Source organism: Drosophila nasuta, chromosome 2R (assembly GCF_023558535.2).
Source record: "Drosophila nasuta strain 15112-1781.00 chromosome 2R, ASM2355853v1, whole genome shotgun sequence".
Classification (NCBI taxonomy): Eukaryota; Metazoa; Arthropoda; class Insecta; order Diptera; family Drosophilidae; genus Drosophila; species Drosophila nasuta.
The window spans coordinates 4,981,394-5,006,641 of NC_083456.1; the positions used below are offsets into that span (position 1 = coordinate 4,981,394).

Genomic DNA, 25,248 nt, shown 5'->3' on the forward strand with positions numbered 1-25,248 from the left:
CACTCAACTTGTTTGTTTTCAATGGCATTTTGGTGTGTGGTATCTATCTATTGGGAATACCGCTGACTGATGGATCCAATCCCGCTCATGCTCCGCCTTAATGAACATGCCTATGGGCATGCAATGGTTTTTAACGACCTCACTAATTTGCCAAACAGCAAAATGCGGCGTTTTTGTTATTTACACTGGCCAAACACAGACGCCAGATAGTCAACCAGCCAAGCCATGATGTGTAGGCGAACTGGCCATGCTTGTCTAGCCAGCCAATTGGTGGAGCAAACATCTTTAATTGAAGAGCAGATAAAATGCGCAGGCATCTCGATATTATGGCCACTTCTTCACATTTATGATTCGGGCAATTGCATAATGATCTGCTGATGAACCCAGTCAGACAACCACTGACCCACTAAAGACCCAACAGGAAGAGTAATCTCGAGAAGTCAAAGCACAAAAGCATAAAGATACGAGAGTTGCATCCCTAGGAAGACTTGTCACATTTGCTGATTGAGTGATGAAACCTTTTTTGTTAGAGTATGTGCAGGCAGAGTCAATAAACTTTAAAAATCAGTTTTGGAAGAAAGAAAAGAAAGGAAAAGAAAAGGGAAAAGTGGCCCACCCACGTGGACAGGACAGGGCAGGAGACAATCAATTCGAAAAGGTCCAATTTAGTCGCATCAAATTGCTGGTTGTCTGTATACTTTGTATGGCAGTTGGACAGACTTTCTGACCGTTGTCCTGTCCTGCTGTGCGACAATTGAAAGTGGGGCCCTGCAGCCAAAACAACTTGTTAACTTGTTGTACTTGCAGTTGTAGTTGCAGTTGCCTTTCTTCTTTGCCAGCAATTTGTGTGCAACTTGTTTCGATTACTTCATTTGGCTTTGGGTTCTCTGAAGCGTGTGACCCAGATTTGTGAGCTCGCTTTTGTGTATGATAATGCGTTGGCCAAAGGCCACAATTTGATATTACACAAAGAAATAATAAAATTTAATAAATTCGTGTAACAGATAAAAAAATAAAAGCTCCCACCGCATTCGTGCACCACTAATTGACCACTGAATTGCTGGTGTCGTGGTGTCTCTGTTGCGAGACTCTGATATCGCATATCATTTGGCTCAGACTGAGTAAATATGGCCATTAAATGTTAGTCAGAGACGCAGCAGCCATTGTTTGGCCAATAGCAGACACTATAAATTTATGACCCAGACCAAGCTGGCGCCCCCGATCTGCGCATTTCATTTTGACAGATTGTTGACATATGTCGCCGGAGTTCGCATTGTCTGTCCTGGTTGCTGCTTGCTGGTTGCTGATTGTTGGATGCTAGGTGCTCTATGCTAATTACCTTTTGCAACTGACTCTGACAGCTGTGACAGTTTGTGCGACTACTGAACACGCCCACACACAAAGCGGCATCTGAGGACGCTGTGATCTATGATTAACCCGCGAGACAAATACTATAATTGTAATTCTGCACTTAATGTGTGACAGTTTGCATTCGTGATCTTGTTGAGGCGATAAACATTGATGTAAATTCAAATCGCCAATCAACGAATAAATCCAAAATGGGATGAATGTTAACACGGTTCTAATAAATACTTTGTGTAAATTTTATTTTCTTTAAATGTAAAAATTATGATAATCAGCAGCTTAATCTTATCGTCGTGCTTCGTAGGTAATTTGTCACCTTTTGCCGAGTGCCAAATTAGCTCTCATCGCGCCTACGAAATAGCACACATTATAAAGAATGCGGTTAATTAATCATGCTGAGACTTGCGTGAGATCATTTTAGATTAAGGCAAACAACATTATTATATAATACTTCGAATGAAGACTTCTTCACCATTTCTTCTTTTTACACCCTATACTTAGTGTAGTAGAGCATTAAAATATTGTGCCGTCTACAAAATGTTCTGTTTGAATGTATATTTTGAATGTGGTATATTTGGTATGGTATATTTTTAATGTAGTAGTATATCCATATACGAAATATAGCTTTTGGTATATTATATCATTTTTCAGTTTATTTGATTGGTATATTTTTGTAAAAAAAAAAATGGGTAGCCAGTATCTCAGAGTCAAGCAGACTCCACTTAAAGAGTTAGTACTAAAATTAAATGAAAGCTAATTCAGGAAGAATTTCATATTAACACAAATCACCCATCATCGCTGTTTGACACTGGCACAACATTAAATACCCGCATTGCAATGAGGAATAAATGGTAGGGATAAATTAGATTTACATTCAAAATATAAATGCATCTTAAGAATATACAACATGCATAATCAGCGAGTGCTTAACTCGATTTACATGCATGCACAACTTGCACTTTATTTATATCTGAACATCATTTCTATGGCATGTGGGTGTTCTTGGCAAATGGCAGCTGCTCTCTCCTTGGGAATACAACATGTAAAGTGATGTACTTAGAGGCCTCCCTCAATTAAAGTATTAACGGCATAATGTACTCTAGAGCTGCATGCTCGGTGGGTGTTTGAGCAACAGCAACAGCAAAAGCAGCAGCAACAGCAGCAGCTGCCCAGTTTGAGATTTCGATCCACCTCGTTCCAGACGACACTTCAGATACTCAGATACACTTAGACAGACTCTGACTGTCTGCGGATCAGCGAGCAGACATAATCGATTGGCTGCATTTGCATGAACATTTGTGGATCGAATGAGCAGTTGTCTTGGGAGACTTGGATAGGATTTTCGCTTAACAGGCGTTGAAAACGGAACATCAATCAGAGACTGTCTGTTTATGTGCATGCTGCGTTCGCAGGTCTTGTCTATTCCGGCTGGGGTCTAAGTTTTTTTAATTGCTTTGAAATAGTTGGACAAGCTGACAAGCATGGCTGGCGATTAGAGCGAGATATACTGAACCGAATTGATACTGATCTCGAAAATCTGGCTCACCTGCCTAACGGTGTTTTGATTAAATTCAATTCAATTCAATTCAATAAAAGAGAGATAGAGATATTCCTCATCTCCGTACCTATTCACATGCCTGCACCCGCTTTCAATTCAATTCATTTCAATAGCCGATACGATTTTGTTTTGATTGAGTCTGAGCGCCTGGCTACCAGTTTTTCCAGTGTGTTTTTTCAGGCGGCGCCTGTTGAACCTGTTGATTTGCCTATCAGCACTTGTCGCTGTCGTTAATGTGCGTGTTGCTGTTGTTGCTGTCTCGAGACGGCTTTCCACACCATTGCTACACAGTTGGCAAAGAAATCAATACCTATCTACAGCATTACATCAGCCAGCCATCGATATACGAGTGTGTATTTACATTTCTTTCTCTCTCTCTCTCTGTCTTTCCTCTGGAATCTGACTTTGACTACAGTTTGATTTGGCAGATTGATTTGTATCTGACAAGGCTAATGAAGACAAATGCCTTTTCGATACAGATACCAATGATCAATGTCTGGGCGGTCTTTAGCTCTCGCTTAATTGATATGTAAGTCGGTGCATAACAGAAATTAATTCCTCCTAATTGAACATTTTGTAAAAACTAATCGAAATTCGATTCGAAAATCGCGGTCAGCTTTCTTTTGGCAATCGCTCTTGACGTCTTTATGTTATTGGTAGTTGTCGGTTTTAGCTTAATACATATTTTAGCTGCCTCACGGCATGATTGTGCATAATTACAAATAGCTTGCCTTTTTTGTGTTTCTCGCTTGGCGCACGTGGCGAATGCGCAATTATTCGCTTCCAACAACATAAATATTCCATGCATTTTATTATGGAACGTTAAATTGAATTCATGTTGAGCAACAATAAATTAAAAAGAAAAAGGAAATTTATCTAAACGATATTCAAATTGCACTTTGAATTTTCTATAAAATTTATATGAATTTTTAAACATATATATTTTTTATACAAATTCCAAGTAGTTTCGGCTACTAACAAAGCTGGCTCAAAAATTAAGTTATTTATTATAATTAGCATTTCTTATCGCATTGCGTTGCCTAACTAATTAATCCATCTTTCACTTTTTTGTATACATTTAATCCATTCGCATTAATCATAATAAGTAGTTCGAATGCTTTTCAATAATTCGTACTTGTTGAATTTTATCTATTACAATTCGTATTGCAAAAATTTTCCAGAGTAGCAGCAGGGAAGCTCCGTGTGAACTAACTGTTATACCATAAGGTTGAATCGCAAACCATTCATGTGATCTTTCTATCCCATTCCACACAAATCAAACAAAAAGAGAAGAAGAGAAAATGTTGACTTCGTGCTGGGTATGTGGGCTGGCTACATGCTAATAGAAAAGCACTTTGAGAACCCAAAAAAAAGTCAGAAAAAATCGTTACAGTTTAGGCGTGAAAAAAACGATGGCCAAAGCCAAAGAGGCAGCAAAGATTACGGCCAGAGTACAGAAAAAGAAATGGCAATTTAAATGCGATAAATTAAAAAAGGAAATGCGAAAGACAAAGCGAGAATTGAATCGGGATTCGGGATTCTGGAACTGCACATAAATAATGCCTCGAGTCAGACGAATTGACGCGCCGTGCACATAAAATGAAATGAAAATTGAAATCGCAGCAAATAAAAAAAGAAGAAGGTAAAACGCATTTGCCGCGCATTTTTATCACTGAGCTAGAAATCGCGGCCTGCAAGTCGCCGTTCGAGTGATAAATCTTTCTATTAGCCAACTGGCAACGATGCGGCAAAAAAGTGCTGTTGCAGCTTTGTTAGCGCCGAGCCGCATCGAGCCGCACCGCCAACGCAACTCTTGGTCTCCAGGCGATTTTCATCGCCAGTTTGTGCCGCATAATTTATAAAATCCATTTTAATCAGCGCACTGTGCACAATTACTTTGTCTGCATTTAAATGGCAGCCCAGGGCCAAGAGCTGAACTTGGCCCAGCGGCAGGTGTCTCTCCACTTAAGACAGACTCATCGTTCTGAGTCGCAGTCGAAGTTGGAGTTGGAGGCCGAGTCTGGGGGCTGAGGCTTTTTTCTACTCTTACTACGTGCCCTAGGTGTGTTAATTCGTGCTGATTGCGTAGCGCGTTGCTCACTTTGCTCATTGAGTTGTCAGTGCGTTGTCTCCGCCTTGCCAACTGGCCATGATAAATTGCCCACAATTATGTCTGCTGCGTCTATGTTGTCGACATCGATGTACGGCTCTTCTTCCTCTTGCGAGGTTCAAAGGCATCATAGCCGGCAAACAAACCATAACAACAGCAGCAGCAACAACAACAAGACGTTAATTGAATAAACACGCCGAAACTACGCGAGAAAGCAGCGCCTATGAGCTACAAATGTATCTAAGTATCTTATATACATATTTGAATACACAAACATCTGCATATGTGCGTGTTTATGCCTTACACAAATTGGCGCAAGTGACAGAAAAACAGTTCTTTTAAAAACGTCAGTGTTTTTCTTCAGCTTCACATCAAAGATTTGGTGCATCAATAAAATAAGATTGTCTAAGGACTTTTCACTTATTCTAATTTGATAATTCTGCTCACATTTTGCTGAACTCTCTTCAATTTTTACTGGAAGGAAATTTAACGTTTGGCAAATTCACATGACCTGCCTTAAAGCTAATGTCTGCAAATGACAACGGATGTTGTCAGCTGATAGTTTTGTGAATTTTACTCGTTCGCTAGTTCGAATGAAACGGATTGTTATCAATAGTCGAAGGGTAATAACCGATAAGAGTTGACATATTTAGCTAGCGCATTTTTATGGCTATGTTATAAAAATTGAATGCGTTGCGCAGTTTTTACGCAGCGCGCTCAAAGTTTAAGTCTTAATACAACTGGCACATGTATTTTGGCTGGTTTATAGAATTTCAAATGCTATTAATCAATATAATTGATGACAATTGGCGGGCTAGTTTTCTTTATTTTTCGAGTATGTAGAAACAAAACGCTTATCGGCTTTGAGAGAATCTAACACTATTAGTCAATGGGGAGATCTGGGACCAGCTGTGTCCGCCCATATCATCAATTTATCTGAGAGTGCTCGTGCAGCGATCTATCTTAAAAAGTTGCGAGTGCATTCCTGACCAATTGCCAAGGGAGCAGAAGAGGGAGCTTCAGTTGGGCAGCTGATTTATGAATTTGACCGGGCTGTTTTGCACGAGTGCAAGAAGTCAACGCGCAAGAAGAGCCCATCTCGCAATCCGCCCGACCAGTTAATGACCCTGTGCCACGGAATTTTGCATAATGATCAGCAGAATTTATGGAGCACAAGAGACTCGCGGACAATTGCCTATCACTTGGCGCTGATTTGCCCGCTTGATTGCCACTAAGTTACTAAGGCAAGCGGGAATCCAAATCGAACTGCAACTCGCACTATTGATTGAACACACACTGCTAACACACTCAGTAACTCATCTTGATTGCTTCACAGATTGACAAACTGACCCAGAGTCTGTGACAAGCGACAAGATCAATAAATATTATTGTTCAATTGCCAACAACATTGCGACATGTCGAGCCTTCAACGTCACTGCTAGATTAAAGTTGAGGTTCTCGAAAGCTCAATGTGAAGCAAATACATGAGAAGACATCTCACCTCAGGTGTAAATACAATCATATATTCCCACAGTTTATGTGACAACAATCATTAGATAGTCCGCACTTTAACAGTATGTTTGCTTTCGGGGCCTCTCCCAACAGGAGTCTGAGAAGTAAAATAGAAAAGAGTAACACAGACACGGCATAATTGATTTGTCTAATGCGAAAACACAGACTCGGCATGTGCATGGCAATTACACTCGAGAAATGCTGTTTGTTTTTTCGTAGATGCTGATGCCAGATAAAAAGATACAAAGATACATTTCTGCTCGTTTAATTGCGAACATCACGCTGTATCTCCAGCCATCTCCCCCTGCTCAGCTCAGTGAGTCGCAAGTGCGCTGATTAACTGTTGAGTTATTAGCAAACACAGCAAGAGACACAGATATCTAAGATCTGTGGGATCTGAGAGTTTCGTGTGAGATCTATGGTGATAGATACTGATAGCTTGGTGGCGTCAGATGTCGGCAATCATTCAGTTCCTCATTCATTTGGCGAATGTTTGGCAATCAGACCGCCTGGCAGTGTGCAAACAAAGGTGCCACACAGAGCGTGGAAAGCCGACCCGGGATTGACAGTCAGCCAAGCAGCCCACTTGACAAAGCTAAACAAAGCTCAAAGGTTTCATTGCTTAATGTCAGGGGCTCCACAAGCGACTTAAACTGATTTATAATTGCGATACGATAGATTCTTTCACCATCTACCATCGGCAAATAAATAAGCGCCTTATCCAGGCGATGACAACGCCATCCAGCCTCAACTTGGCAAATATGTGGGCAAGAACACAGCACGAGAAGAGTGTGTATATGTGTGTGTGTGTAAATTGAAACCCATTTGACTTTGCATACTGGGTGAAGAACGGTGCAGCGCCTTAGACTGGAGACTGGGTGTTAAAAACAAGTCAAGCACTAGATTCGACAGTCTCAGACCACCGACTGTGTCGATGCCATTTAACAGCTACTAAAAACCCCATCCGATGGCCATTCACATGAAGTTGAATTTAACTTAAAAACACCGCAACACGCCGAATTTCTTTTGCTCTTAACTTATTCGATTATTTCTGGTGCTTCCAAAATGTTTATTATGATAATCAAAAGCATCTGCTCAACTGATAAATATGTTGATTGCTATTAAAGGATGCGAGAAATGATTTCATTTCTCAGCTTATTTACCCACTCTTAGTGATCGCTTTATTAAGCACTTGCCTGCGGCCTGACAAGTTCATAATACCCGCTGTGGAAAGGGCATGCATGCAAAATGAATAAAAATAAAGAGCGCCATCAAAACAGGCAACAAAATATGCGTAATTATCGACTAGTCAGTTGATAGGATACAAGCTAAAGCTCAGCCTAAAGCTGAAGCTGAAAGATACAACTTCTGTCTACTGGCGGCTGTCGATTGTTGACTCCCGATCGCCGATTGCCGGTGTCGAAGGAGTCTGGGCCTTTGTGTTGGAGCCGTCATGGTCTGCTCAGTCTGTCTGTCTGTCAGTCCAGCTGCCTGTTTGGCTGTTGCCAGTTGGTAGTTGGCAGTAGGCAGTTGGCATCCTGGCGCTAAACGAAACCTGCGAGCCGCAACAATGCGATAAATAACCCGGCAGCTAATTTAAATGGCATGGGCAATGCCGTTCGCGCTGTTGCGACTGCAAAAGCGACCATAAAAACCCAATCGAAACTAGATCTGATTAACTTTGATTTATCGTAGGCGGCTTTGGCTGCAACCAACTTGCCGCTAAATTTAGCTTGCCTATATAGAATGCAGTATATATAGTGGTTGGTATCCGCACTCGTTGAGCCTCAGCTTCATTAGGTTGCGGTTAAAAGGGCACTCGAGCCTTTAGCTGAATTGAATTGTATATCGCTTGGGCGTGAGTTTGAGTAATGTGGAGGCGTTGCTTCCCTAGTGGGGGCCACATATTTGCACTTTGGCACTGCCACGCCACAAGACTGCCACCCAGACCCCAGAGATAACCAACTTAAAATGCTGATGGGCCAAGTTTAACGGCCTTGTTAGCACAACTTCCTCAACTGCAGAACTGTGAAACTTTTGTGCAATTTACATGCAAATCGTTGACATTATTTTTGGGTAGCAAAAGCGACTCATCAAGCAGCTCTTTCACTGTTATGAGCCACTCACGACTCTGCAACCTACACTTTAAAAATTCTCTCTCTTATTTTCTCTCTCCTGAAGTCGTTACATTAGCATGGCAAATAGGTGGGGCTGCATAAGTGATGTTGATGCTCTCTAAACGAGGCAAAATGACTCACAGATGGAGATGTATCTGCATCTCAGAGTTTTGTCTGCTGTCAACGGACGAGTTCTTTAAGATTAGATTGTCTCTCAGTCTGGCTGAAGCAGACAACAATTCCCATATGAAGAAGAGTTCAATGCCATTTTTGGGATTGATAAATCGGCCACAATCGAAAATCGCATGTCGCGCATAAATCGCATGCTAAACGCGTATTATTTTCTGCATTAAGCGAGGGGTAAAATCGGGCGCAATTTGTCAGTTCTTAAAAATGCAATTAAGAGCGAAACAAGTCATAAGTTGTGAATATGGCATAAATTAATTTGCAGTAGCTCATAAAAGTAAATAAACAACCAATTCACATTTGCGTTTATACGCAGATTCGCAATCTGTCGCATGCGTATCTGTCAGATACACGGTCTGGCGGCGCCATCGACATTGATCTTGGCACATGTTCACTTTAATTAGGCTGACATACGCCGAAAGCTCAACCGGCTAAGTATCAGTCCATTAAAATGACAAAACGTTCCAAGGGGACTCTTCTTCGTCTCGCTCGAGAGTCGATCGTCGCTTCTCCAGGATGTGATCTTTTGTGCTGTTTTCCGTTTCATTTGCGTGCATTTACAACTTGTTTTTCAACACTTTTTAATCAGGCTGACAACACACTGTTAAGGTCATGCCGGATCACATTAATTACAACAGAAACAGAAACAAAAACAAAAACAACAACCAAAAATAAAAACAAAATTAATGCGAAATAAAACTGCAAACACGTAGTAGCCATTAAATATCAGATCGGACTTATGGGTGCGCCCTCATGCGGTATGCTAATGAAAGCCACAAACCGACAATAAAAAGCTCATCCAATTAGCTGATTGTGATACGTGTTTTGGCAAGGATTTTCATTGCTTTTGCCACTTGCGATTGAAGCATGCTCAATGCCTAAGTCGGTCAATGGAGCAAGTGCTTTATTCAGTTCTAACTTCGAAATTACTCGGATGCATTTACGTGATTATTCTAATGATAAGCTTTTAGTGATAGTGCGAAGTAACGAACTGCAAATACACTTTCATATATTGATTTATATACACTTTCTCTTAGGTTTTCCAACTCTTTCCCAACATTATAAATTAAATTACAAGTTTCATTGTTCACACACTTTTCATCGGCCATAAGACGTAGCTTAACGTAACTGCACAACTTATAATACCCTGTATACATTAATTGCTGTTTGTTGCCACAGAGAATACAACAAACACAAATATCAATCATTGATGTGACACGCTAACAAGCTGCAAGTACTTGACTCCCAAGTACCAATCGTGTGTGTGTGGGATTGAGATTCGAATTCAGATTCGGATGTGGATTGGATTGGTCGCTTATCAATGCGGCACGCACAGCCATTCCTACGACGACAAATTAAAAGCCATAAATTTAATGAGCGATCATAAAAATGCACTTGAGTGGGACAACGACAATTACGATGACAGAGGCTGCCAGACTTCGACTGCGAGCAGAAGCCACACAGTATGGGATGGATTAAGTACACATAACTTATAGATACTTTTGTATCTGCGCGATAATTAAGTGGCGCACTTGGATTATCACTCATAAAAAAGGCAACTTCAAGTGCCACATTTATTAGCATCGTCTTCCGGTTGGGCTTTTGGTTTATGTTCAAATTGTGCTACAATTTGCTAGGCAACTGCAACTGCAACTGAACTCGTATTTGTCTATGAAATTTTATTGGAAGTGGACCTGAAATTATATGCCCAGACATTCATTTGGTTTTGCTTGAGGTGCATCGAGGGGTCAGAAATGTTTGAATAGCTCGCATTAGTTTGAAAATGAAATTGTGAAATATGTTTCTTCAAACGAACATTGAACATGACTTTATGTATCTCTCTTCTTTCTCTCTCTCTCTCTATACAACTTTGCAGTTATCACTAGATCGCAAGAGTCATAAACTGTGTAAGAGATTTGCATAACTGAAAGCAAACTAAAGTGTTGAGAAAAGTGGTTAGATAGCTACTTTGATAGTGCCTGATTTAGAGTCCAACGATCAGATGCCGCAGCCGTGTTTACGAGAGAGTCGCTCTTATTACCCCATTCACACTCAATTTAAATACTGGCATGCCATTATGATTATGATGCGAAGATCATCATCATCAGCAGCAACAGCCGATGATTGCAAAAGGATTTTGCTTGTAGTCAACACATCAATTTGAAATGAGGTTATTGACGCATGTTTTGGCCTCTCCATCGCGGTGTGTTTGCTTGTTTTCATTTCGGCGTCTACTCGCCAAACTATAAATAACAATAAAAGCAAAATGCAAAAAAATAAAAAACAAAAAACAAAACAGAAATCTGAAATCAGAACAGAACAGAACAGAACTACTTCAGTTGGCTTTCAAGCTATGTGAGATTTTGGCATGTGATTAATGCCTGTCCGTGCTACTCAGAAGCTGACTGCTTCATGTCTGACTTCTGAGACTTTGCATCTGAGGCTGAGGCTGTGAATGAGACTGAGACTGCTTGTTTTTTATGGGGTGCAAGAATAATTTTCCAAAGAAAATAATAATAGAAATGAAAACAATTGAATATTGTGGCGAATTTCGATGTTCGATGTTCGTGTGTGGGTTCCTCCTCCATTTGTTCCTGCTGTCTCGATTTATTTTCCAAATCAATAGACCGCCGGCCAACAACAACATCAACATGCCTCGTTGAGCTAATAACATGTCGGGGAAAGAAAGTCCAAGAAAATGTTCATTCATGCTAAAACAATTCGTACGTAGTGCAGCAATAAACACTGCAGTCTCAGCTAAGGCTGCCTTGGCAAAGGTGTCGAGCTATAATTTGCATAAATCACAATTACCTGTCAATCGATAAACGATCTCAATAACAGGCTGAAGTGTGAACATAACGTGGCCACCAAAAGCGCAGTTATCCATATATAGCACAACAACAGCAACAACAACAACAATAGCAACAGTAACAGTAACAAGTCGGTGGCAAGTGTGTGTTGCATGTTGCCTACGTGCATGACAAATGCACAATGTTCCACTGGACACTGTCGACAATCGACAATCGACAGTCGAGAGGCGAGTCTGGCAGTGCGCCAGACCAGACCTCAAGCATTGTTAAACGTTTTCCAAATGGGGGCTTTTATTGTGGGCCCAAACAAAAGGAGGCAAATAGCCAACTGCATGTGGTGCATAACTGTGTGGATGTATCGCACAGGTGGTCTCCTAACTAGCTGACAATGCAATTGACAACGAACACGAGCAGCTCAGCTGCGGAAACTATAACTTAATTAGAGCTAATTACTTGACTGAGTATATTGTGGATCTAGTTTGTGTGGGCTTCAAGGTTGCTATCTGAAAAGTTGAATTGCTAATGCCAGATCTTCAAATAAACTCATCCCATCATTTGAAGCGTGCAAATCGTTTGTTCGGCATTTCGCTTCAAGTGCAATACAATTTCATGCCGCATTATGAGGTCAATTAATGCTGGCATTTAAATAATAATAAACCCCAAAGCAATACGAAAATAGCTTCGATCCCCTCCGAAAGCCGCAAGGAAAATGAGAATCAAGAAATGAGAATTTCCATAATAATAGTTTAACACATCGTAAAGATTTTCTCAGCCCAATAATATTTGAGGCTACAGTTCCATATATAGTTCCATCCCATATTCCCATATATATAATGCAAAGAAAATTTTTAGGCATTTCCGAAACGAAAAAACTTGCAGATGGCCGCGATGAAAGCTACAATTTTCTCATTTATGATGCATGGCGGCAACAAGAAAGCGAAAGATACAAAGATACTTACGATATGGCTACGAGCATTAGTAAAGTATTTGTTTTTATTTTCATCGTCTATTTAGTTTTGGTTAAAAATTCTGGAATTGGAGCGACACTTTCACTCTCTGTTTACATGCAATCGCTTGTGTAGGAAAGTGGAGATAAAAACTTTGATATCGCATATATTTATATTTATCTTTATTATCTGTTTAATGAGTGTCGTCTACACGCATTGACAGATTTCGTATGCCTCTATTATAGTGATTTTATTTTATGGGCATTTTTCGAATTTTATATTTCTTTTCTTTACATCAGCTTATAAATAAACTTGATATTCAGCTTGGAATTGTAATGTTAGTTTATGATAACTCAATTAATGCGCAATTAAATGAACATTACGGGGATCGTTTTGAATTCTGTGGAAATATGCAAGCTATGAGAAGAGATATTTATGATCCCTCCAATCAAATGTTTATCATGACTGACAGATACATATTTAATAACACTAACTGCTGTCCGAGCCATTAAATGTTTCAATCGAGATTGAGTAACATGATAGTTTTTCAATACGGGAGATTGTAATCCAATATTAGATGGTCATGGTCTTGGCGAGGGCACTTAAGATGCAGACTCGACAAAGTTACCACATCGCGATTTATCTACCACGCTGATACTATAATATCTCTATCTCAATATCTGCATATCTATCTCTATCAGTATCTGATGTGGTAACACTTTAGAGTTTTTATTTGCTTTAGATTTTAACTGCTCGGCAAGGCGGTTTCAGTTGGCGGGCGTTAAGCTTGTTTATCACATTTAGTTTAGCTACTTGCAGTTTACGTACGAATACGAATACTGTATTGCAGATATACGCACGAGCACACACACATACACACACGCCTTTGCATGAGTGTGAAGTGTGAATTACCAACAACAAGAGCAACAACAACAATTTGCATTTGCGTTCAATGAGCCACTGACCTAAGTCAATACATTTTGCATTGTGCTTGGTCAATGTGTGTACTACGAAATGTACGTATGTATCTGTATCTGTATCTGTAGCTGAATCTCTATTTGTATTTGTATCTGTAGCTGTGTATGTGCAGTACGTAGAGCGTGTGCTTGTGTGTTTCAGTTGTGCTGTTCGCCCCGACATTCATTTGCGCCGATAATTATGACGTGTGCGCGCAATAGCAACAACAAGCAACAACCATTGACAACAACAATAACAACAACCGAAAATTGCTGACGTTGCAGTTGAGTGTTTTGTCGTTAAACGACATCGTTGCACTTTTCATTTTTGTTGTTGTTGTTGTTGCAATTGCAGTTCGCTTTACAGATACATTTTCGTTACAATTACATGGACAAATAGTTGATGTGGTTGCTGCTGTTGCTTCTGTTTTTGTTTGCTAATTTATTTGCAACATTTGCTGTTTGCTGTGAATTAATTGCAAATGCAACTAAGCTCGCTTTGCGCTATTTACGCTCACACACATCTGTCGCTACACAACGCACACGTTTCGTATCTTCGAGATACACACACTTACATCGGTGTATCTCATGTTGGATTACACTTGCTATCAAATGGAGCGCATACATTGTTGCAAACGTGTGTGAGTGCGGCTGCAATTTCTATTTCATCCGTATCTACATCTATCAACATTTGAGGAAGCATTAGCTGACATTAGCAACACTTTGCGTACAACAATTCAACTTTAACTAATTGAAATATTTGCCTTCATCTCTGTTTTAAAGCGGAGCACATGGGGAAGGGGCAGAGTGAAGGGCATGTCAAATGTTTCTCGGGTTGACAGCTAAAAATATATCTGCCCCTTGACGTTGCCCCAGCCAGCAATGCTGACAGGCGACAATTTGCCTGTTCGCACAACAATAACAACAACAAGCAATTCGTCGCGCTCCAGATTCCAAGTATTTCTCCATTATATTTGGTTGATTTACATGTATGTATATATATTTGTTTGTTGTTCTTTTTTTTATTTGATGGCAAGCGTATAATATGTGTGTCAACTCGGGAAAGCAGCCAACAAAAGACAACAGACATCAGACAACAGAGAGAACGCAGCCAATGCCAAATTGTATTTCAAAAACTAAATCGAAACCCAAAGGCAATCCCATGACATGGCTAAATCATGTCAAGCTGACGCAAATGAGCCACAAAGCGGCAATGCCATGCATCGGATGCAATACAAATGAAAATGCTTTGAACTTTGACTGCAGATCGCATTTATATGAAGCGACTAAATGGGCCACCAAATGTGTGTGGCTGGGGAGCTATTAGCAGCTGTCTGCTTCAATAGAGAAGGGGAAGCACTTCCTTTACTTTTCAGCGAATTGTGTTAAGAATGAACAAGAAAGCTACAGTTGAGTTTGATCAACTCGTTAACCCTTTCAAATGAAAAAGTAATATGAAGGCACTAAATATACCGAAATATGACAACATTTTTATACTACTGCATTCAAAAGATACCATAGGAAAGTAAATATTGTCAACTAGAGTAATTACAACCCCTCAACTGCAGCTTTTAACCCGTTAAAGCTGTTAACGCTGGTCAAGAATAGCTGATATAAATATATCATTTGAATATAGTAGAACTACAATTGCTAGCTGCTTAGGCAATGCTTCATTGGAGTTCAAATTCTACCAACTAACTATGAAATAGTGACAGAGTGCTGCAGCTGCTTCCGTTTAGCACTTTAAGCCAAATATTTACGCATCTCATTAAGATGAATACTCTCTCAGCTAGAGTCAAAGACATTACAATCTAGGTGACACATTAATGCAGTAAGTACGAGCAAGAAATTTGTCAACAATCAGCCAACGTGTGATAAGCAATCAGCTGCTGTTCTTCTTTTTCTCTCTGCACTCCGCTGTGCAGTCTGTGCAAGTCGTCTAATGGCCAGCTAATTGGTAGCCATTGGAAATTGTCACAAATCAATAAGCAATTTGTCAGATGTTTGATTTATATGCAAAATGTATGAATATATATCTTTTAATTACATGGTTTGACATGAGGACAGCGGCCAAAATTAACTGTTATAAGCCGCATGTTTTGCATGCATCGCTGTCAAAGCCAAAGCTGTCAATTGCCATTTGCTAGATACCCAGTATCCAGTCCTAGCCGGGTCTCAAACTCTGTTCGAGTCCCCATGCCACTTGGGCTGTCAGCGCTGCCCCAATGTCTGGTTAGACGGCATTTTTTAATGCCACAAAATGCAAAAAATATACAGAAATATGTATGTACTTGCAGCATAGAAACCATAAAACATTTTTAGCATTTGCAGACGTGCAGCTTTTAAAATTATTTGATGCTGTTTCACGTCCTAGTCAGATACAGTTCTCTTGTATGCGGGCAGACTGTCTAGAACTGTCATCAGAGACTGCTGCTGTGCTGTGCTGTGTAGGCACTTCTGGTGACATGCGGATCCGAGTTATATATGGGTTATGTGAGTGATCAATGAGATGTTGTGGTTGCTGACGGACTCCTTCTTGGAATAGAGACAGATCAGTAGCTGCTTTGATACAAACAACAACTGATAAATTGACTTGGAATAATAGACACCAAAGACAAATGGCCAATGAAGAAGACACAACAACAATGAATTATAAGATCGCACTTTATATATGAGTATTTAGAAGTCTTCTGGATTTATATTGACAACTATCGCTGATCGATGTTCGGAGATACTTGTCGTATCGTCAGGTGTCACCATGGCCAGCTGGGAATGATATGATCAATGGGTGCATTTAAAACCGATTACAGCCTCTAATGGCTAGTGAACCAAGTGAGTCAACACCTGCCAGCGTTCTCTAGAACTAGAACTAGAGCTGGTCCTAAACCTGTCCGCTATGGCTGGCGGCTTGGTTCATTCTTGGCCTAAAAAGCTTTGCGGCTAAAACGGCAGGAGGCAGTCGCCACAGTCGCGTTGCTGCCACAGACGCAGGCACAGACGACGCCACTTGTCTTGTCGTGTCTCAAATTAATTAAAGACTCATCTACATATTTCATTTCCACTCCAACTGGTTGCTGTGATACATGTACAGGAAAATGCGGAAAACCAAAACTTGTGCGCTGACCACAACCGTTGACAACTCTGCTGACATTGCTGCAGACACCGACGTCGACGTCGACGTTGGCGCTGGCAGCGGGGCGCGCAGCGGGCGCCTTAAAATTGGCCTGTCATTGAGGAACGCTGGGCGGAGAGATGCATTTAAAAGAGTTTTTGTTTTTTTTACAGTTTTTAACATCTTTTTTAAAATTTCTTGACATTTTTTAAACATACTTTTCCATGTTGTTTTTACATTTTTACAACATCTACAAATCGTGGCGTGTTAGGAGAACAATCTCTTCTACATATTTTCATATTTGTTTGTTGCTTAACGCTTGTATTAATTTGTAAGAACAACATGTTGCACATTTCTTTTTATTTGTATTTAAATGGATTGCCCAAACTTTCACTGTCCACTTTTACCAAAAGCGGCTTAGGGCAGCTCCTTTGGTGGGCCCATTGAATAGGTATTTTGGAGTCGGAGTTACGAGTGGAGATTAAAGTGGCTGGCCATACTTTACACATTATTAGTCTAATTTAATCAAATCAAGGCACCCTCAATATCTAAGTTCATTTTTCATTAATGAATTGAAGTGGAGATTTGTTGTTGAACTTTTGTTTAAGCGGTTCCCCGATTCTCTTCTTCGGCATTTCCTAGAGATGGTATGCGAGATTTCATCGTTCTCTCCAAACGGTAGCTGCCCTCGCTGGGAGGGAGGTCACGTCCCATAAATTTTGTGTACAGCAGTGAAAGCCACTAAGAGCATAGATATACAGCTTTAGATACTGACAGAAGTCTTCTCAGCCTCTCAGCTGCGGCTATGTGGAATGTGCCGTGTGAATGACAAATCCAATCAATGTGTGCGTTTATAATCATCACAATAGATCGGAAGCATCTCGAAACTACACATACATATGTATGAATTTTCATATTTTGAGATATACTCATATCATTTACCCATATGCACAGTTTTGTGGGCGTTTATTGGATGACAAAACTATGCCAATTTATTGCAACCCCTCACTGTCAGCTGTCAAACATGTTCGTAAATTATATCTATTGGATATTGCGGAATATATCCGGAAATCCGCTCCCAACCCTCTTTGAGAAAAAAAAACACGCAAACGCAATTCGATTATTGGCAATCTCAGCAAAGAATGCACAAGAACATGATAATAATAATTACACTTACGAGGGTAAAAAAAGGTAGCCAACTGTGAATTGTATTTTTTGCACTCAAACGATTCGCAATTCTCTTGTCAAGCTGTTTCACCCATCCATGAAATCCCTTCAGTCGGATTCGGGTAGACAGCATTTTGGGCATTCCCACTTCCTCATTTACATAAGAAGGTTTCACTTTCGTAAAATGCACATAAACGTTTTACTGCCAAATGTAAATAGATTAAGATAAACATATAAGTATAAGTATAAGACGCTTATCACAGCGCCCACAGTTGCGTGTTCCGAATTCTGTTAAAAACATGAAAGATTTATGAAACTGCGGAGACAAGTCAATAAGCTGGCACTAATTAGTATTTAATAGCTGCAACTTTTCGGCCCAACCACTGACACTACGATCATCTGTGCGACATCTGCGACACTGAATTTTTTATCTACTCTAATGGGGTATAGATAGAATTTAATTGATTGATATACCCGACTCTGTAAATGCTATTAAATTGTCAAAATACGCAACCCACGTTAATAAATTATATTGGATAAAAAAAGAAAGACAACTCGATCGTAAAAACTGCGTGCCACAGTAGTGAAATATCCATTGTGATATTCCCTTATTATGTTAAATAACCACAAAGTGTTCATAAATTTTATTTATATGTCACACATTGAGATTTCTTCTTTTTGTTAAGTATAATTAAAAATATATGAATAAAAAACGATTTTACATATACATATACTTAAATGTGTTTTCAAAAGTTGACTTTTATGCCCATACTCGCATTTTAAATATGTGCTGTTGCGTTTTCAAAATTTTTTGTCAAGTTTTATTGAAGGCTCGAACATAAATTTGATTATTACCGATAGTCGGCTCAGCGACAAAACTCTCCAAATTAAGACCTCATTAGCATAAATAAAGGCACAAGACGGCCTTTAACGGTGATTAACAGAGGAGTAGTTCATATATATCTATACATACCAGGGGGATTCACGATGGAAGGGAGACACAGACAAACATTTCAATTGCCACATAACTCAATCGAACACCTTCAGAACTTCTCTGCATTTTGACAGCAATATTTTTTGACATTTTAATTATTGCCAGTGCGTGCTTTTGTTGGTTTTGCTTTTGCATTTCTTTCGAATACGTGCTTAATGTGTGGCCAATTTAAAGCAGCTCAAATGCGTGACTTGAATATCTAATTTATAATCAGTCTCAGATTCGAATTCGGATTCGGATTTAGCTTCAGATTTCGATTTGAATTGGGACTTGCTTTTATTTTGTGTGTGCTTCCTGTACTAATTGTTGAATTTCACAGTTAGTTCAATGAACTGCTGATTAATTTGTGGGCTGCCAGCTCTTTTATTGTTCAATTAATGATCATTCCAATTGTTATTGTTTATTTTTCCACACCTCCAAAGAGCGAAACGCATAAGTTAATTGTTTCTTCCGAGTGAGAATAAACCTGTAGTCTTCCCAAATAAAATATATTTGTTTTGATAACCAGATTTGTATGAGTTAAATGTTCAATTTACATAGGTTCTCTTACTCTATAATCAACTTATAATCAGTATTTGCTTATTAAAAATTAAAAAATAAATATAAAAAATGATTCAACGCGATTTGTATCGCAAGGCCCCGGCGAGATTCGAACTCACGATCTCCTGTTTACTAGACAGGCGCTTTAACCAACTAAGCCACGGCGCCACATGCAAACTGAGCGCGCAAAGTTCAAACACAAGCAAAGAGAGCGCAAGCAACTGTATCTATATGTGTGCGTACTACGCACTGTGTATATGTTGTACGCTCTTTTTTCTCTCTCTTTCTTTTACTTTTACTTGCTGTCCCATAAAATTTGCTATAGATTTGTTTTTGCTTTTTTTTTTGTGAGAACTAAATTTGGAACAGCAACTGTGACGAGGTCTCTAGACAAACATAAGAAGAGAACGCTGACAACGGCAACAAGAACAACAGCATAAATGAAAATGTATTAATAATAATTTTGAGCAATTCGTTGTGCGACCCACACACATTAAAATACAAATGTCCATATGTATCCAAAAAGATAAAAAAGAGCAAGAAAAATTACTTTTGTTAACTCGAGCTAAACAAATCGTTTTTTAAATGAGCCCCAAAGAAAAGTCACTGACAAACGCGACCCAAGTGAAATGCAACACCAAAAGCGACATTTGAACACAAAGTGAAAGGCTGTCACTTGCTACCAGCAACTACTCCGCCCACATGCCGTCGCCCCTTTCTCTCTTACTCTGAGCATTTTAACAAATGAACTGAAGCGCTTAGCATATCATTTATTTACTAGCAGTTTCTATGTTGGATTCGTTTTTTTTTCCTTTTTAAAAGGCTAAACACTTAAATGCCTTGAAGAAGTTGCATAAAATTGAAGTAATTATTTATGCAAGGGAAATTATAAATCGAATTTAACTGTAGGGAAGCAACTTTATAATTTCCGTACTTACTGTAAATAAACTCAAAAATGCATTTCAAAAATTCCCCATTGATCTAGTTGTGGTAATTGTTGGCTTTGTTTAGTTTTTGCTGGAGATAGTCATTCAGATGCGGATATATGTAGATACATATAGTATACACAGTCCTCACATACTTACGGATACATAAGGCCGTAAATCGCAAAACTATTGACAGAAATATTTTATTATAGGCATTTGCGCCGCCATGGCGTCTGCTTATCTTTGACACAATTTCACAGTTGCAATAAAGCCCTGAGGGAGCTCTCTCTTTAGACTTAGTCGACCATATTATTCACTTTCCCCAATCACTAAGTTGTTACAAATTGCAAAAGTTTATGCTCTTATGGAGTTATAAAATATGATATCAGACGCATTCTCCTTTATTTTTATTTTCAGTAGCTCCACTTATTGTTAAAAGTTATCATAGTAAAATTTTATGATCGACCCCTTAAAAAAGAAACAATTGCAACCCTTTATGCTGTTGCCTGAAATATTCTAAGCCGCCATATGCTGTTGTGGAATGGTAAATCAGTAATTCATAGTATCACATTGTAATTTTTACGTAAACAATTCTGGAAAAAATAACAAACACACTTGGAATTTGACGTCAAAAGTTAATTTTTCAATCACTCAAGTGGCCACTCAATCGATTAGCATGAGGTGGAATCAAAATCGAAACTCTGTTCCAGCATTAGCTCCCAATAATAATCTCGATTTTTATTTCTTTTTGGATGTGTGGCTGCTTTGATGATATCCGCAGCAGCTGCTAATCGGCTCAATCAGTTCATAACAAGCTGCAGTATTTATAACAATAATTGTTTATTATGGAAAAAGTGCAGAAGGTTCATTGAACGCAAGTGCATGGCAAACCAAGTGCTGACACACTTTATCCAGGCAGTCGTAAAATCTGAACAACAACAACAACAACAACTTCAACTGGCAAACTGGGAATTGACAGGCACTGGGTCGGTCGATGCATGGGCCACACAAGTGGTTTGACCTTTAATAAAATTGTGGAAGTGTCTGCAGACGGCACTGAACTTGAAATTCACTAAAAACTCAAGAGCAGTTTCAATTAACCTCAAAGTATGGCATTCATAACCTCACATTCAATGCGAACAGTTGACAAATTTGCACAGCAGTCATGGCGCTGTGCGCTAAGTTCGCGCCCATTTGTGATTAAGTGGAAGTTTGTAGCGCGGGTTCGATTGACGCCAGTGTAGATGGGCGTATATTTGTAAACTAGCTTCTAGCTGATTAAATGTTGTTTTTTCAAGCTGCCTGTAATGGGTTTTTATACTCGCGTGTTTGAATAGCCTCTGGTGGTCGGACTAAAAGAACTGCTGCACCTTTGACTTGACAATGCCAAGCATTTATTTTCACAATGCTACAATATTTTTAACAGCCAGAGTGTCAGACAGGTAATTAACAGTTTAAGAAGCTGGGGCGACAGCAAACTCGACAGAGATTGGTGGAGGGGATTGCGCTTTGGGCAATCGACTGACATCCTGACACCCTGACACCATCTGACACTGGTTCTGTGTGTGTCGGGACGGTTAATCAAGGGGCTTTTGTGGTCAGATTTCTTTTTAAAGCACAGCTTGAAATTGATTGATAATTAATTAATACGAATGCTTTCATTTCTCTTTCTCTCAACCTTGCAGCGATTCTGCAGCGCTCAGCTGTGGATGTGGGACGCATAAAGATACAAAGTGTGGCCACTTGTTTGTATCTCTGTATGGATGCCTGTGGCGTGCTCTATGCCTGGGTAAGTAAGCAACTCTAACCCTTAAACCATCTAAGACTCATCACTCAGATCACATATGAACTAAATACTAAATCAAGTAGTACACGTGGTGACATTTGTGCAATGACCGAAGAATTGTTGATTGATTATTTGAAATGCTTTTCAATTTGCTGCTTTAATTTCAATTTTGCGGCTTTATCTGTTACTGTAGCGGCAAATTTCGATTGTTCCCATAACAAAGCAATGAGTCAAACATAAACAAACAAAAGACCGTTAAATGATTGAGGTGCACCTCAACAAATTCCGAAACGCACCTCAATAAATAACAACATTAAGTGCGTCGAGTGAAGTGAACAAAAACAAAGCCACTCACAATAACAACAAAAACATTCACAAAAGATACGAATATCCTTGGGCCAACCCTTGTCCTTTTTCCTTTCATTTTTTTCGGCTCTCGGCTCGATTTCGTGCCTTTCAACTTGAGCAGTCAAGTGCCAAGTGAGGACGGTCGCATGTCCTGTCGATAATGAATGTGACACTTTTTGCCGCAGTCCCAGTCACAGTTGACTCGACTCCCCGTGGCATCACATCTCATGATCATTGGCGTCGCATTTCTCAACGCCTTCGACTGGCGCCGTGGCTGGCTGCAGTTTTAGTTTTTAGTTTTTGCGTTGCGCCTCAGCGATTGTCCGGCATTCACTCTCTCTCTCTCTGTGTGTCTTTGCTGGGTGGCAGCTTGTCGCAGCCGGAGCACTTTGACCTTTTCGCATGCATACCCGAAATAGACGCATTTGTGCCAATTCTGTCAGTCCATTCGAGTGTTGGTTGGTGTTCGTGTTTTGTATCTCAAAGATACAGATGCTGATAGAGATAGTTTTAACTCTAGCTGCGCCGCGTGGCCGTGTTGATTGATGCGCTTCAACAGCGGCAACTTTGTAACAGCCGCCGCCCTTTGAAGGCGCCGTAAAATGCATTGCAGACATTTCGCAAAGTTGGTCAAGTGGGCGGCCGCTTTCTGGGCGGCTTTTGTTTATTTTGGCGACCATTGGCCAAAGCCAAGAAACTTGTGATGTGCATTTCAAAGAACTATATACATAAGTAAACTTGCTTGACAGAAATGCATTTTGATGCAATTTTAAATCGAAACGGAAAAATAAATATAAAATCGATCATTAATTTGTTTATTAGCTGAGAAATAGTAAATACAATTAAATAATTAAAACTCAAAGTCAAAACAATATTTAATTTTGCTAATTTTAAATTCGAAGTGAACAATTTAATAAATGAAAACAATTAGCATTATTGTTTAAAAATAGTTGATGCAAATATAGATTTCATATGATATATATTTAAAATAGCTTTTCATGAACTTGTGATCTGTTAGTTTTTCGTTGCATTTCGATGTTTTGTTAAAATGCCAAAAACGTCATGATCTCGTGATTCGATGGCAGCTGATTTGATTAGCTGCCTAATGGGGCAGCTAATTGAAATCCCAAAACGTTTGCCAATTCATAAATAACCCGAGTCTCGTCTCCGTCGGATCAAACTGTGTTACTGGCCAATTAATATGTTATAGCCATAAGCATATACAAAGTATAAATATGATTATTAATTTGCATAATTTGCTCTGCGGTTGGTTGCAGCCAAGACCATGCTGAAGACCAAGCAACCAAACAGAGAACAGAATACTGAAACGGTGACCGCCCGCGGTGCTCGGGCCGATCAATTAATGTCCAGTCATGTCTTAGACCAATGAATATGTTGCGTCATTATCACTGTTATTGTCCTGTTGTTCACTCGATAATGCCCCAAAATCGAACCCAAAAGAATGTGGTACGCGTCACAGCACTGAGAGTGGTTCCTCTTGGCTCTTGCCTCTCTTGGTTGTAGGTGTCCGCCGTATCTGGTCTAAACGTTGACCTTTTCCACCTGGCGCCACTTGATAAGACCTGCGACGTAAGACATCAAGAGCTAATGGGTTTGATAGCCAGCAGCCAGATGCATTTCACACTATCTAGCTACAACTTCATATCCCCCTTTGTGGACTGCGATTTTCATTTCGAGTGTCGTCTATTAGTCTAAAAATAGCGGCAAATGCTAGGAAAATTATAAAAGATGCAGACGTCGAGACAATGTGGCACACGACTCACTCTTCGTGCCACATTCTGTTGTCACATATGTCAAAAATTTGTCTGCCCTCGAGAGCAAGATCTCATGGCACTTTGAAATGGCGTCAACATTTTAGCCATATTTTGCAGTCTATGCTCAGTTTCACCTCATCTTTCTCTCTCTCTTTTGTACTTTTTCGTATTTTCCCCTTTTTGGCCATTTTATGGCTCATTTAATATCAAATTGGTGTAGCGGCAGCCGGCGCGCCATTTGGCTGATTAATTTCTAAATTTAAGCGGCGACATTTCCACATGGAAGTCGTCGAGTTCGCAGTGAAGTTCGCTTTCTTTGACTCTGTCACGTTGTCAGGGGAAAGAATTTTAATTGCCTGACAAGCGAATTAATTCAATGTTGTTAATTGAATTTGATCTGATGATCGCCAAACAAAGCGCTGCCGACGATTTAAGGCACACACTTTAGCAGCAACAAATCCTTTGTAGCTCATTTAAATTTCTACCTAACTGCGAGTACATGTAAAGACCAAATACCATTCACTTAAGAGGCCTTTGGCGACTTGTTTGTTGTCCTTTTGTGTGGCTGTCAGGCGGCATTCATAAAGTAGTCTACTTTATGGTCAGGGTCACGGTCAGTGTCTGCGTCTGTGTCTACGTCTGGGTCTAGATGAGAGTCTAGGTCAGTTCCACATATCTGGGGATCTGGGGTGCCGGCGTCTATCGATCGCAACGCCGATACCGAGCACATCCTGTGATAATGAGCACATTTATCTAACAGATTCAGATTCTTATAAACGTAGATGAAAAAGGAAAACCGCCATCTCTTAACAGGCAACTGACAACTGGCATTGGCAACTGTAGGTAGCTGGGAGTATTTAATTGTTGTTATTGTTGGTTAAGCCCTCTTAGCTTGAGGGTTCTTCCGTTGTTTGTTATGCATATGAGAGGCCATTGAAACAATGTTTACGATATCCACAGCTTGGCCACAGAATTCTGAGCTATTAACGCATCTCAAAAATACTTTTAACAGCGTGTCGCTTTCATCTTATATCACATA

General features: G+C 39.8%; 1 protein-coding gene and 1 non-coding gene across 2 annotated transcripts in view; one reads left to right on the top strand and one right to left on the bottom strand.

The window, feature by feature from the left end:
- LOC132785973 (putative uncharacterized protein DDB_G0289263) overlaps nt 1–25,248 on the top strand; it is a 49,255-nt gene that overhangs the window by 20,401 nt on the left and 3,606 nt on the right. The window contains exon 3 of the mRNA XM_060792315.1: nt 21,986–22,089. Coding sequence (XP_060648298.1) covers nt 21,986–22,089 — 104 coding nt within the window. The remainder of the gene's footprint in view (nt 1–21,985; nt 22,090–25,248) is intronic.
- Nucleotides 19,469–19,542, bottom strand: Trnat-agu (transfer RNA threonine (anticodon AGU)). Its single transcript has one exon. It is a non-coding gene; the product is annotated as a tRNA-Thr (tRNA).